Raw genomic sequence first — 15424 nt, forward strand, 5'->3', positions numbered from 1 at the left:
GATTTATCTGGTTATTATCTAGAAGGTCAAAGCAATATTTTAAGTATTTAGAAATATTTTTTAATGTTTCGGGCAGTGTTTAGATTATTTTGTTTAATGTTTTTGAGTTCATCCTTTACATGTTGTTGTCATCTGTTGTCTTAGGTTCAGCTTGTTAAATTTATATAGCAATGAATTATACATCGTTGAACTATTTTATACCAGATGGCACAACTATTTTTATATTGTAAGAAGTTTAAAGTGCTATTATTAAAAGTAGTCAATGATTATGTAAATGTTTATACCAATTCTCCATGGCTTTGTAAGTTGAAGGCGTCTTGGTAATGTGAGGTTATTATTATGTTTATACTAAAATACCAAATTAAAATACTACAAATGCTATAACTACTATTTGCATACTTAAATTTAAGAATTCATTTGTTTAAACTAAATTGATTCTTTAATCCACTATTAAACATTTTTAAAACACATTTGATTATAATTAAAATATGCGAATAGAAAATAGAAACGTTTGAAACGGATGTTGGAAAGAGTGCCATAAGGGCAAGAGTACCTCAAAGCATTTTTTTCAGTAAAGCTTTATTTAAATGACCAAATGAGTATACATTTGGTATTGTTCCTATAACGATATATTATGTGCGAATTTCATATAAATTGGCCAATGTTTCTCATTGTTTTCAATTATTCTATAAAGTGTAGCAAAATTGAGCAGAAAATTATAGTGATTCAACCAATACGAACAAGCTTTCAAAACACTTAGGAACAAAGAATCGAGGAAATATTTATATGTCCACAAAGCTGAGAAAAAGTGAAAACTTTCGTAGAGTAAGTGGTAAATTATGTTTTTTTTTGTTGTAAAAAATCCAATTAAAAAAAGGCAAGGCGGTTTGCCTTGCGCTTCTGAAGTGTTCAGGTAGATTATACCGGTCGTTATGCGCTTTTAGGCCTCGAATCGCTGAACCAGCGTCAGTGCAACTCTTAGAGACTGTTTGTTGCGGTAGTCCTTGTCAATCGGGTCGAATAGTCGGCGTTTTTTTCTAAACTCAACATTTATATCTATAAGGTAACTGCAAGCCACAAATGACTTGCAAAGAAGAATGTTCGATTTTAAGCTTAGAGTTAATCAACCGAATAACAGAGGCGAATGAGGCTAATTGGCTCAAAGTGTCTATAAAAAAAAATAAAAAAAATAAAAATTTATGTCCCGGCGAGATCCCTCTGGGCTAGATCGCTACTTGACGTGAAGGAGCCTCGCACACGCTTCGGCTTCGGCTTCAAAAAATTCAAATAATTTTTTTTTCAAATTCATTATTACTGAGACTCATTTATAAGATAAAAGATAATTGTTAAATGACTATGAAAGCCAAATCGGCTTTTATGGGCTTTTTTAATTGCTTAACTTTTGTTCCAAATTCTGCTAGATGTCTATTGTTAAAGCACAAAAAGTGCAACAGCTTCCTTACCACTATGCATTGTACCAGTTTGATTAGGTTTAGTTTAGTGAAGCTTTGATAACTTATGGTTCGTTACATTAAGGTCAGAATAACTGTATCTGTATACATGTAGACAATTATAAATAATACACTCGCATTGCAGGGAGTGGTCTCCTTTTTTTTAAATGCACAATAATCCGATCAAATAAATCTATGAGCATATACATCTAGGTTTCAACAAATATTGACCCAGTTTAAGGTTGTTACTAACCCCGAGTTATAATAATCTGGATCAAATCAACCGTGCATGCAACACATATTCTCCCAATCAAACATACTCACCATGCCGTAGTACCTAACGAGAATCCACCATAACTACACTCCCTGCGGTACCAACAGTGTCCGAGAGATCAACATTTCTGTAATCTGGCTGCATTGTGATGGTGTGCTGGTTTCCCAGCAATCGGTAGGATTTTCATCGAACTGAAGCAGTTTCATCGCGCGCGGCGCTAATTGAACACACGCTACAATAAGGCCAGTGCACCGCCAAACACTGCGGAATGTTATGCCACTGTTCCACCAATAAAACCCCCATCGCCACCCCACCCCACCAGCAGTCCTTTTCAGCTGAGTGGATCAATGTAAATCCTTGAGGTAAGTCAACCCCCATTACCGGCCTAGCGTCGCTCTAGGGGAAAGCTCAACGCCAAGTGTGCGTAGCCTACCAACAGCCCTTTGGCGGCGCGTCCAAACGACGGTCGCTTGTGATTAGATGATCCGAAAGGATTACAGGGCAGCTTAGGCGGTTAGGTTGCGACCACGCGCAAGTAGGCTTACCTGAAAGAACGGCACCAGTGCGATGACCAGCCAGAGCAGAATGTTGGCGAGACTCGCGGTGAATATGTTAATCGGACAGGCCGTCATGTTGTGGAACAGATGCGCCACGCTCGACACCGTGTAGCTGAGGTTAAGCACGGTCAGGCTGGCCACCGGTAGTGAGATTTTTGTGTTTAGATGGTGAAGAAGCTTCCGGAACTCGCAGATTTCCTGTTGTTTTATGGTTATGTTTTTTTTTTTGTACACATCCACAGTAGATTTGGTCAGTAGGAATCGGCAAAGTCAAGAAATGTTGAAAGAAACAAGAATTTTTGTTATTAGAATAATTGGAAACATTTAGTGAATGGTTAAAAACAAGAAAAATACACACTTAATAATATTTTTTTATTAATGTCATGCATGAAACGAGCCAGCAAGCTAATGCAGCAAACGAGCTTTTTCTATTCAATATTCGGATCAATTTATGAATTTTCCATATTTGTTTTATTTATTTGAAATGTTCCGCCAGTATTGCTATTTTTTTATATGTAAGCAATTACAAAGCTAACCCATTATTCATTAACTTTTCTAAATTCAACTTTTGAAGACGATATTCGAAAAGTGTAACTGTAACTGTAGTGGTGGTAGGTAGTACTAATAATAATTGTAGTAGCACTAAAATACGTTGTATATAAATGACAGTTTAGAACTAATGACGTTATTTATGTAAGTACTTAATATTCTCTGGTCCTTCACTTTCACTAAAATAATATTTTTTAAATATTTATTACTACAGTACAACATCGATTATCTGGGCAGCTTGAGACTGGACGGTTACCGGTTGATCGATTACTAGAGATAATGGTCCAAGAAATGTCAATTTATGTAAAAACTATAATAATAACTGATTTTATTAACATTTAACTTTGAATCATTCGACTTTTAACAACAACAAAAATCGACTTTTAACAAAATGAAGTTAGAAAATAACACTAGACACTAACTAGAGAGCTGTACAAAAAAAAGTTAACCAACTTGACTATCGCTGCAAATGTCCACCACGATTGAACTACCGTCAAATTTACTGGTACGGTTAAGTCGCCCGCCGGTTAATCCGCCCCCGGATAATGGATGTTCTACTATAGTATGGATTATAAATGATTTACTAAAATGCATTGCCGTTTGGTTCCAATTGCTCCATTATGGTTTTTTTTTTACCATTTTGCTACTATAGGTATAGATTAAAGGCTTGTTCCTACAATTGTTATAGTCATAATTTTAGTACAAATTTGAAGTTGGTAATAATTATCTTTGATAGTGGCTATACTTTTTTTTAATGCAGTAGGAACGATTGCTTTTAATGCATATTATGCATTGATAGAGAAGAATACCCATAACAATAACAATGATGAATAAATGGGCTATTCGCTGGTTGCTTTTGTACTTGTTTAATTACATTTTCAAGTGCATTTAATTTATTTGAAGAGTTCCTAATTTTTTTGAATGATGGCAACATAGGGGAACACTTTATTGTACTACCATCAAATCCATCAAAATCTACCAATTATATAGTTGATGTTGGTAATATGGTACAAATAATTTTCTTTAGTGTCTACTTAATTGTTAATTGGTAATTGTTACTACGTATGGTTATTTTTATAGATTCCTAAATGATTGTGCAGGCGTTTTTTTTGCTTTTTGTGATGGATAATTCGAAATGTGTCCATCTCTAACATATTTTGTATTGACACGCTGCCCCTTACAGCACGAGATATATAACACCTAATCAGAGTCCTCAATAGCACAGACGACCCTTGAAGCGAATGGAGCAGTCAATGGAGCCTGATATTAGACCATTGTTCAACTTGATTGTTTGGAATTTTTTGCAACAGCTTCAACGGTATTCGGACTAAGCAACCGCCAGTTTAGCTCCGCTAATGTCTTACAATGTCTTACGTCTTTATCAGCATGTACAGAAATGACATCCGTTTGGCTATGTGGGAGTCGATGTGTCGTTTCAATATAAATCAGCACAGAATGTAATGAAAGAAATTATTAAATGCCAAATTGTCTCGTAGTTTAGAAAAGTGATTGTAGCAATGAATCTTCTTCTTCTTAGTTCTCACAACAACCGTAGTTGACCTAGACCTGTCTATGACACTAATGGCTTGAATATCAGTAACTTATTGATTAACCATAGTAGTATAGTTAGTTCTATTATGAAGGCACGTTCTATACGGGGCTTGAGTCAACATCAAGCATATCGTTAAGTCGTACCAGTTGACGTCTGTACCAACTGGCAAATGTTGATGAAATATGAATATCCACACATTCTCTCAATAGTATTATCCATAAATTCTCTCAAAAGTTAATGGAAGCAACAATGTGACTATATTTAATGAAAGCTCGATAATGAGCTGCTAGGTTCAACTTAGCTAATCCAAAAAAAACCTCAATTATTAATCTTTTTTTTAATTTAACCAAATTTCATTTCATATCCATATCACTTTACTTCATACGTTGTTCTGACACCAATTTACACAATATTTATGATTCCAGCGTTGCAACAATAATTCTAGCGGTTATAATTTTTGTCCGAATGTTTAGCAACTGGCTACACCACACATTCCTAAACAACCCCCATTCTACAAACCTTTGGTCTAGAATCAAAAGCCATCCATGTGAACCCTCGTTCTAAGCATGAAACCAATTGTCCGTAAGAATTTCCCAACATTCCATGACGTGGCAAAACACCCAAGTTGCGCAAACTGCTAAACGACCAGCGGAGGAAAGCTTACCGGTATCGAGGGCTATGGCCCTAAACTGAACTGAAGCTGTTGATTTATTTATTCGATAGATTATGATAGTGATTATGCGGAAAATATCTATAATTGAATGGTCAAATTAGCGCCTGTTACCATGGGTTTATGTTTTGGGGCTTTCGATGGGCGTAACATAACGTATCGCTTTACTCTAGACGGCAGTGTCGACTATGGGTATGCCGCTCAAGGTCCGCCATTGGCCGATGCCTTCTCAAACTACAATGAAATTACTTCGCTTCCCTGAACGCTAGGCCCGTGTGATGCATCTGCTGGGAGAGGACATGGTCGCGTTAATTACAACCGTGCCGAAGCCAGCAGGAAAGATACACCACCGCGTTGTAATGAGAAAATGTGCAGGAGGAATGTTTTCGATAAATTTTCCCGTGGGCAAATTTGTCCTCTGAGAGGCGAGACGGTCATCGGTGGGCAGTTTTGTGTAGTGCAGCGCCGTGTTTGTTTGCTGGTGAAAGGTATACTTTTCGCAGCGTGAACATTTAATTGGATTCCTGTGCGACCGTAGAGAATATTTATGCCGATTATCGCAAGAGCATTGTCGATTTCGGGTGCTGATTGTTTCCGGCTACAGCTACACAAATCATGTGTATGTTGAAGCCGTTAGATTTATGTGAACAAACTACAGGTACCTCTTGTAGGGAGTTTTTAGGTAACTTCGTCAGCTTTTTCATATCAAGTGTTTTAATCATATTATTTGTTGTCGTGGTGGTGTTAACCCTATTATTTTTTTAAAGAAACTCATTTTTATGCATTTAAAATTCAACAATTTTACGCCTCTAGTTCAATTGTCAATAGTTGGCTGACAGTTAATTAAAAAGCATGCGTGTTTAGGGTAAACGCTTCTTGTTTCATAGATCATAGGTAAAAACAAATTTTGCATGGATCGATTTATATCCAGTACGCCCTGCAAGCGCTGGCTATCCGATTACTTGTGGTAAAATAAGCGTAGGAAGTCTGTCATGATCGCGTAGATCGCTACTACATAAATACTAGAACTAAACTAGTTAACTAAACTAGTAAAATTTAAATACTAAGGCTAAGGCCTTATAATACTAAATAAAAAGGCATTTAACTATATGAATATTTTGAAAATAATTAAAAACATACACACTATCGATATACGCTGTTATCACTATAGATTGAGTGAGTTGAATTGTTAAAAAAATGTATGGATTTAACTCAGCTCGAAAAGTTTAGGAGATTTTGTTTTTACTATTTACAGTCACAGCATGTACAGCACAGTCACTAAAGGAGTAAATGACTAGTCGACGAGGAAAGTGAATGAGTTAAAGTGTGTGTCTTTTGTCGACCCAGAGACTGAGTTGATTGAATCCGAAAAGAGTGAGTCACAGAGAATAAAAGAGTATAATCCAGCAAGAGTGAGATGTTCGTGTAGAGAGTGAGAAAGTTGAATTGCTAGGAGGTTAAGTTTGTGTTGTACATTGTTTTTATAATTCTTTAAAGAGAAAGTAAAAAATTAAAATTCCTTATTCACTTATATCGCCATCGATATTCTCTCCATATTATCTCTCCTTGTATATAAACAAATCAAAAACATTCCGTATTATACTGTACTTTTTTTTAAAACGATCGTTTGGTTCTGTACAATTCATAAATACATTTTGAACAAAAATTGTTACTACCAATGAAAAATGTCCCAAAACTGTTATTTTAGTCCTTTTTTCTTTGTTCATATTATTCATGGCTGGTTTGATGAGTTCATGAAATGTCAAGATCTTCGATAATTCCTCATTTCTCACAGTTCGGGTTTGTTTTCATTCCAAATTTGAATTTAATTTCTTCAGTCGCTATTTGTTCGCTAACCAAACAATAATAGTAACTTCTTTGTTTTGAATTCATTTAGTTATTATTAATATTTTGCCAATTCCTGTTCCATTTCAGTGATGGTGTTTTGGATTAAATATGTGGTAGGGGAAGTGAATATATTACTTGTTTATAAATTTCTTTATCTGAAGGACTATTGTTCTTATTGGCACTCGGAAGGGATAGAATGATGGAAGATCTTTAATGTTAGGTGAATTTTCTGTTTGGTTTAAGAAGCTTCTTGTAAAAGGCATGAAAAAGGTTGTTTTTCAATAATGTGTCGGTTGATCAATAATGTTATTAGTTAGCAGTTAGCATTAGTTAGTGTTCTAGTATTAGCAACTTAAGACCTCCCTTGGCTTTGCTTAAAGCAAGTTGTTGCATTTTTATCCTTGGGCCTCCATTTGATCATATAAATATTCCCAGATGATATTTACTTATGGTCATAATTGAACGTATGTACCATAGCTTCAATGTTAGTAAAGTGTTGGCTAGAATGACCCGTTGCTGGAAGTTCAGCTCTCTCATTTTGTGCTGTATTACTTGTTGAAATACTGCTCAAAGTTTAAATTATTATACACTTCTGATCGAACTGGAAGTTTTTCTATGACCAGAACACTATGTAGCATGATTTTGTTTACCAATCTTCTTTGCGGGCTGGGTTGAAAAAGGCAAACGGCACATTCATTCCATTTCGAGCTGTCGAACAGTAATTGGAATACATCGTCGTAACATAGAGTTAGTGCGAGCTGGATTTTTGTTCCAATCCGGTAAGTACCGGCAAACTAGAGTAGAACTGAAACCTAAATGATGTGAAACAAGTAAATATATTGCATGTATTGAATGCAATAAATTTTACAGATACATGTGCAAGTAAAGTAAAGCCACAGCATTTTGGAAGTAGGTTGTTATACAGTTAGTCCTGATTTGGTGTTATATTAAGTAATGTTTGATCTTGTTTATTGCATTGATAATTATTCACGAGTTTTCGGGTTTGTGTCTAATAGGCACTTAATACAATTTTTTGAACACTTTTAATATTAATTAAGTATTTGAAAAAAAACACTAAAATATTACATCTTAATATGTCCTGAATGTATGTCATCTAAAATAGCGTTTCCCCATAAAAAATACAATGAAAATCAATAAAACAATTTAAAAGTTTTAGCAAAAGTGTGATATAAAAAAACAACTCACCCGCATCCAGTTCAGTGGTTCGATCGTGTGCAGTAGCAGCTTTTCCTTCAGCGCCTTTAAATAGCATCGCAGCATATCACACATCAAGCCATAACTCACAATCACTACCATCTGTACGAGATCATGGAGAAACAGTGTAACCGAGAGCAGCGCCCTCAATAGCTCGCCTGTATGTGTCCATCGTGCCAACCCACCGGTCCATCCAAACGATAAAAATCGCTCGAAAACGGTGACTCCATCGATTCCGATCAGCGTTACGTACGCGATGGAGACGCCCAGCCAAACCAGTCCCAGTCCAAAGTAGAGCCAAAGTGTCAACACTAACCGGCGCGGATTGCTGCTGAGGATAAAGACCTGCAAAAAATGTATGTGCATATATGCACACGATCAATCAGGCGATGAATTTATAATGCCGGTTCAAAATCTACGAGCCCAGTTCAATCAATTCCGGCTGTCGGACGCTAATTTCCCGTTGGTTATTCGCACAAACGGATTCAGTACATCGGTGTCATCGTTAATGGAATTTATGTTTTTCATTTACTTCGATACTCCTCTGCCCGCGCAGCTGTGAAGCCATAGTAAAGATGCAACAGTAGGAAAGGATAGGCGTCGGTAGGCGGGAATTTCCACGACACAGGTAATGGGTTTGTGGGAAATTGTTTAACGTTATCATGTGATGTGTCCAAGTGAAGCACATACATCTCGGGGAAGAAAAAACGAGAGATACGTATGTACGCATAATGTGAAGAGGCCAGAAGCATTTTTAACGTTTTAAAATAAGCAAAATCAAATATTTAGCAAATGGCTAACAAGATAAGGATTTTGAGGTTTTAGCGTTGATAAGCAGATGTTTCATCATAATGAAATATTATACGATTTTTGTAGCTGTAATGTTATTGGCTATTGATTTGACCATTAAATACTATTAATATTTCCTCTAACGAAATCAATATGTTTAACAAAAGATTGGATTTCTATACAGTATTCATATATATTAATTAATCTTTTGAATTTGTCAGCAATAACGATATAATCATACTTACCTAACATATTAAAAGAGGCTCGCTTAAGCAAGTTTTTATAATTGTACTAAGGAACGATATTTTGTGGGGAAGTCTATCGTCTGTGTAAAGTAGTGTGTTTTTTACTTATTTAATTTCATTAAAGGATACTATTTTAATTGCTCTTGGGTGAAGGTCTTTTTGTAAATAGTTTCTAGGTTGTATTTAAAATCTAGTTTCTAGGTTCAAGCAAGGTTCTTATTGTTGTATTTTTTTTTATGTTGTTTGATGTAATATCTGCTGTTTTTTTGTTATCTTCATTTTTTTCTAATTTGTTGTCATAGTTCGGAGTTAGCTTCGGTGCCCTTCCCCTTCCTCGCTTGAGTTTTTCCTTTTCTTATTCCACTGTTTCTTGCGAGAAACGATGCTCCACTTTGAGGTTTGTTTGTTGATGTTGCCTCGAGGGAGAATGTCGAGAGATCGAACATTTCTAAATTTATTTCTTCCTCTTTTTTAGTTTATGTTTTGCAGATGCACTCCGCTAACGTTTTTTGACAATCCTGCTGTTGGCGATGTAACTGTTATTGTGGGTCTCTGATGATTGTTAAATGTATTGGTTTTGTTAATGGTGTTAGTATTTACTGTTTTGGATGTTGCTTTTATCGTCTAGGCATAGGTTTTAAGCACATAATACATTGAGGTACAGTTTGCAGTTGCAGAATCTGCATGAGTTTGATTGGGTTTGATAGGTGTTCGTGATTTTGTGTTCGTTTGCTAGGATGGATTTCATGATTATTCTGGCAATATAGTCGCCACTCTTGGTCATATACTTGCTCCCCACTTTGACGGTTTTGACATTTTTCACATATTCGTATTGTGCCAAAAATTAAATAACTGTCTTCCCTGTCTCCTCCGGAGCATTGATCATTTGCACCTCTACTGATACAGATGGTGCATCTGCCATATTCTCCGAAATTTTGCAGGTTTTTGTATGGAACACTATTGTTGCATTCGTTGCTTCTTGCATCTATGGGCTGCTTAATTTTACGTAAAACGTAGTTCTAGCCTACATATCTGATGCATGACCACTGTCTGTGTGTCATTTTTCAGGTTATCCTCCGCAAACTTGTGAATTTCCTGGAAAGTATTTTAGAACACTACCACTATTAATGAAACTATCACCAAATTTTTGTAGGTTTATTCAAGACACAGTTTTTGTAAATGGTTAGGTACACTATATTCAAACAGGCATACCGGATGCTCTCCGGATACCGAAAAAATGTTGACACATTTAATAAAAAAAGGATTTTTGGACACTATGCAACACTTTTAACCCCTTTGTAAAAACCCAGATAACATTTCATACTTAATTACTATTAAATTATAGTATGGAGCGCATTGTAGTGCAGTACCACCAGGGGTCCTTTACGTTTCTAATCTGCTTTTTATACGGAGTTTGATAGTTGGAGGCTGAAATCATGTAAACACTCCATAAAAATCCACTCACAAAACAAGCCTGCTTACTTAACCTCAAAGCCAGAATTAGATTCGAGTACCTGCTCGATGGTAAAACAAGTTGGTGTTTTGATTTGTCCCGAAGTGCATTAAAGAGATCACGTAGTGGAATCTAGAATCAAAGTGTATTTAAACCAGGTGGTCTCATAGCATTTTATCACCAAATTTGAATGTCACTTTTTACAGGACGGGTGAAAACTTTTGCTCAAACAGGCTTTCTGGTAGCGAATACACAAAACACTCTTAAAATCTTCATTCAGAAGCAGAAGCGATAAAAATCAGCCTTCTAAATACATGCACGTTGGGACAAGCTTACCTGTATACTAATACCCACTTTGATAGCTTCTTGAAAACTGCTATACAACGGAAACAGCTGACAGGCTGAAATTTCAGCCTACGACCTAAAAACGAAAAGGGGTAGCACTATTGGTACTATCCCCATGTTAACCCTATATGCATTGCAAATCGATTGACAGCGCATTGAAGCGCATCAAGAATTCTATTTTTCTCATGACTGAGAATGTCTGGATTATTGATTATGATGATGAGCTTCCGTCCAAAAATATCTATTCCAGTAATTATTAATAATACTGTTATGAATTATTTGTTTCATAAACACAAACGTACCCGTTCGATGAGGTTCTGCAACTGTTCATTGTCAGCAAAGCGATAGATAAAAACCGCTAGTATGAATCCGTTCAGGTGTAGCAAAGCAGGGACAAGATAGATGAAGATTGCTTCACCCGATGCTAGGAGACCGAGGTGTCCAGGTTCTCGGTTCAGGTTTATGGTTAAATTGCCGCTCTCCGTTAAAAAATCTGACGTCTCGTCGCGGATCGTCCAGTTCGGTGATTGTTTAACAACGTCTGGTGTCGTTGTTGTGGTTATCGTCCATCCTGGGGTTGTGGAGATGGGTAAAGGTTGGATTGGTTCTATGATCCCATGATCACGTCTAAAAAAGTTTAGTGAAAATAGTAATATCAATGGCAGCGCAGATGATAGTAATATATTTTAAAGTGTGTCAATAAATATGTTAATAAAAAATGTCTTTAAAAAGATATACATGGGCTGTCAAATAATCCAATGTTGGCAATCGATCTAGGTAAAGAAATGGAGTATGTATCCCTGCCTTCATAGAATAGATAGCGATGAATTAGATGCAAACTTCCAAAACTTATAACACGCATCTTGATTGTAAGCTCTTGAGTCTGGAATAGTAATAAAACTTAGTAATAGAACTACATCTCTTGAATATGAATTATTAAGTTAAAATTTTAAAGCAGGTTTGTAAACACTGTGAAAAATCATATTATTACGTAGGCGATAAAAATGCTTATTTATGAAGAAATCTAGCGTAACTAGTAGGGGAAGGTAGGTAAAGACGGACAATGAGGGTAAGATGGACACTTCTCATATATGCATCAAAATGGTAATTTTCGAAATAATCAACAATGCAGCATCCTAACTTAAAGTTAAACAACAGATTTGAGAACATTTTTGGCATAATATATGCAAACTTGGTTAAATCCACAAACAAAATAAATTTTCAATCGCGCGCACCCTCGTCGATCTAATTTGACTACTACGGATCGTAAGTTCTACAACTTGTATTGTTTTTATTTCCAGAAGTTTTATTTCATGAATGAGTTTTCGTGATCATTAATGAAAAAACTGGCGAAAGAACGAGAATGAAAGCAATACAAAATATTGTTTTCTGGTGGTTTAAACATTCTGACATCAAAGCGGGAAAGACGGACACTTTGTTGTAGGGAAAAATGGATTTATTGATTTATTTTACTTCTTATATCACTTGGTGATGAATAGATTTCTTCAAATACCTTAAATAAGGGCATTCCGAAGCTATAAACCAATCAGCAACTAGAGAAAGTATTGAAATAAGCGAGAAATGAAACACCGGTCAAAATAGTAGCCATTCGATATGCTGTTACTCGCTCGACGCTGATGAGGCGCCTCACGAAATCCAATATCTTGTCACGACTTGGACAACTTTAAGCAATAAAAATTTGATGCATTGATACGACATAGTTCAGGAATAGATGAGAAATTCTATGGGTTTACAAATATCAAATGATGAATTTTGACATGGTGGAAAATAGCTTACACTATTAACAAGTCCCTTAAAAAATACAGGCGTCGTGGACTTTACGTGGTGTAATTTCCTAAAAGGAAGTTCTAGATTGTTGTTCTGTAAGCTATAGCAACGTCAGCTGCCTGTGCGCGATAGTTCAATAATGCTTTAGATGCTGCATTCTACGATATATTGCAAGCGCCGCTTACAATTTCTAAAAACACCGATGAATGAATCGTCGTTGCAATAGGCCAGGAATTGGTTTATAAACGTACTAAGACATGGAAAGCGATATAATTTGTTAAAATACTGTAAAACTCTTTTCTTTCCAACGTTTTCTACAGGTATCCATCTTACCCTTCATCCATCTTTCCCATATCAGGTGTCCGTCTTACCCGTACATTTCAAACCCACACGAACAAAAAAAAAATGTTTTTCATTCATGAAAAAAACGCAAAAATCGATGGAAACTTAAAAGTTTCAACACATTTTTTGATAAAACATGAGTGTAAGATAATATATGCATATTTTCATGGTCGTTTCACTTATATATCCTTAGATTTTTACCATTTCCCTTAACGTGTCTGTCTTTACCTACCTTCCCCTAAATGGATCAAACATTCAAAAACACGCTTTTCAAGTGTCAATACCCAAAGCTAATTAACCTTTATGTTTTTCTAATTGCATTTCATATAAACTACCCCAAAACTATATTTTTATTTTAATCAGCTTATAGCTTGTTTCTTCTGACTTAAACACATAGATCAATATAACCTTGTGTATTCTAACACTTAACTGCGTGCTAAGCCATTTTTTTTGTTTTTACACTCAGATTGTTGTAACCATATTTTCCATGAAATGATTCTTACAGCATTTTTATATCTATTTATATATTTAAAAAACGGTTCATTTTTTTTTCAAACTACAGTAACTATATGTTAATAACTGTGCTTTTAACGAAGCTTGTGCGTTTTCTTCACGACCGGAGTAGTCATTTCAGCCTTTACAGGTTTGCTTAAGTACGTACATTTTTGAAAATTCCTTTTGGTCGTTTCAAGTCTACGTATTTTATGCAAAAGTTAACGCAATACTTTTAATAAAATATGTCAAACAAACGATCTCAAAAGCAACCAGTATTCACAATATTCAGGAATTGCAATTTGAGAACAATTTTAGCTATCTGGTTTAATACAGGGAACTGCTTGGAGAATTCTAGCGATTAATTGTCATTAATTTCAATAGGGCCAGTTTTTACATACTCGGGAGAGAAGAACAGAGACACAAACTGAAAAAATAAGCAGCAAAATAGTCCTTCATGAGTCTCAAAGTCCGGACGTTACGGGTAAGTGAAAATGAGGCCACAAAATGGTTGAAACTTTAGAAAAATGGAACGTAATGCAATGAGTAGCTGACCACAAAAAAACTCCCCAAAAACATGATTCCACAAAGGTTTGATAGGAAAATGCTGTAAAACATCAAATAAATATTTAATAAAAATAAGAGGAAATGATGGTGACCAAAAATGAGTGAAACCCGATTGTTCCAAATACCATCTCACAGCAGATGACATCGAATCATATCATTCTATGCTGTGCAACATTCGTAAACCGCTGAAACGGGTTTGACGCAGTCCGCTCGAATAGTACGGACCATGAAAAGTTAAAATGCTTGGAGAACCATTGGAGAAGTGCTGCAACAAGGCAACAAGGGACTGTGGGACAAACAGTTCGTGACTTTTACGACCACCACTTTTTGATGTTTCATGTTTGCAGCAAATTAAGCAACTGAGGCGCCAATTTGCACCACTACGAGGGAGACCAAGACCAATAGACGAGGTTGGTGAGGCATAGGAATAGAGGATACGAATTGTGGGCTTTGTACGCTATGGTATAATTCAGTGTTTCTTAAATTGTTATTGGATATTTCATATAAAAAGCGATATATTTTCAAAATTTTTGTCAAATCTATAAAGCAAAAACAAAAATCGTTAATGTATTAATTTATAACAAAAAAATAAAAACAAACTAAAATGAAAAATTAATAACCAGTGTAAGTACAAGTAGGAAATGCCCCTCGTGTTGACAATCACTGAATATGATTTGACGCTATTACTGCATACATGCATGGTAAAAAAACTGCAACATAAGCAGTAGAAAATAATAGAATAGTACCAAAACAAAAGCCAAAATGTACACTTGCAAATGCCAAAAGAGCAAAAACAAATTATGACCAAAATTATGGGCGAGAAACGATGATGATGAAGTTGTAAATCACAGCAATATGCAAAAATAGTAGGAAAAAAGAAGAATAATGAGAGAATCACTCCTCCCCGTCGATTTCTGAAGAGAGCTTTTCCAAGGAATTACCCAAATTTTCACAACCCAAGCAAGCTACAATAAGCGGGGTTTTTTGTTCGTGTCCAAAGCATTTCTCCTACATTTGAAGAAAACATTGAGCTGAACACAACCCCCCTGAAGCGTAATGATCGTAAGATTTTCGGTTTTATTTGCGGTCGATTTTTTGTCGTTCTGCTGTTTGTACGGCAGCTGGAATGCATCCTTTCTTGTGTCTGCAGAAAATGGCAGCACGATGAGTAGAGGAAATCTGTTTTCCAAAGTTTCTTGCACTTTCGGTTTCGGTAGCTGCGGGGCAATTTTCAGGACAATATTTCCATTTGGGTTTGTAGTGTCTGGAAGTTCACCCTGCCAGACG

General features: G+C 35.8%; 1 protein-coding gene across 1 annotated transcript in view; it reads right to left on the reverse strand.

The window, feature by feature from the left end:
- LOC120956433 (uncharacterized) overlaps window positions 1-15424 on the reverse strand; it is a 36319-nt gene that overhangs the window by 3439 nt on the left and 17456 nt on the right. Inside the window, exons 5-7 of the mRNA XM_040377901.2 lie at window positions 11251-11575; window positions 8108-8461; window positions 2271-2480 (exon numbers count right to left, since the gene is read on the reverse strand). Of these exons, the coding sequence (XP_040233835.2) occupies window positions 2271-2480; window positions 8108-8461; window positions 11251-11575 (889 nt within the window). The remainder of the gene's footprint in view (window positions 1-2270; window positions 2481-8107; window positions 8462-11250; window positions 11576-15424) is intronic.

Source organism: Anopheles coluzzii, chromosome 3, assembly GCF_943734685.1.
Source record: "Anopheles coluzzii chromosome 3, AcolN3, whole genome shotgun sequence".
In the NCBI taxonomy this organism is placed as follows: domain Eukaryota; kingdom Metazoa; phylum Arthropoda; class Insecta; order Diptera; family Culicidae; genus Anopheles; species Anopheles coluzzii.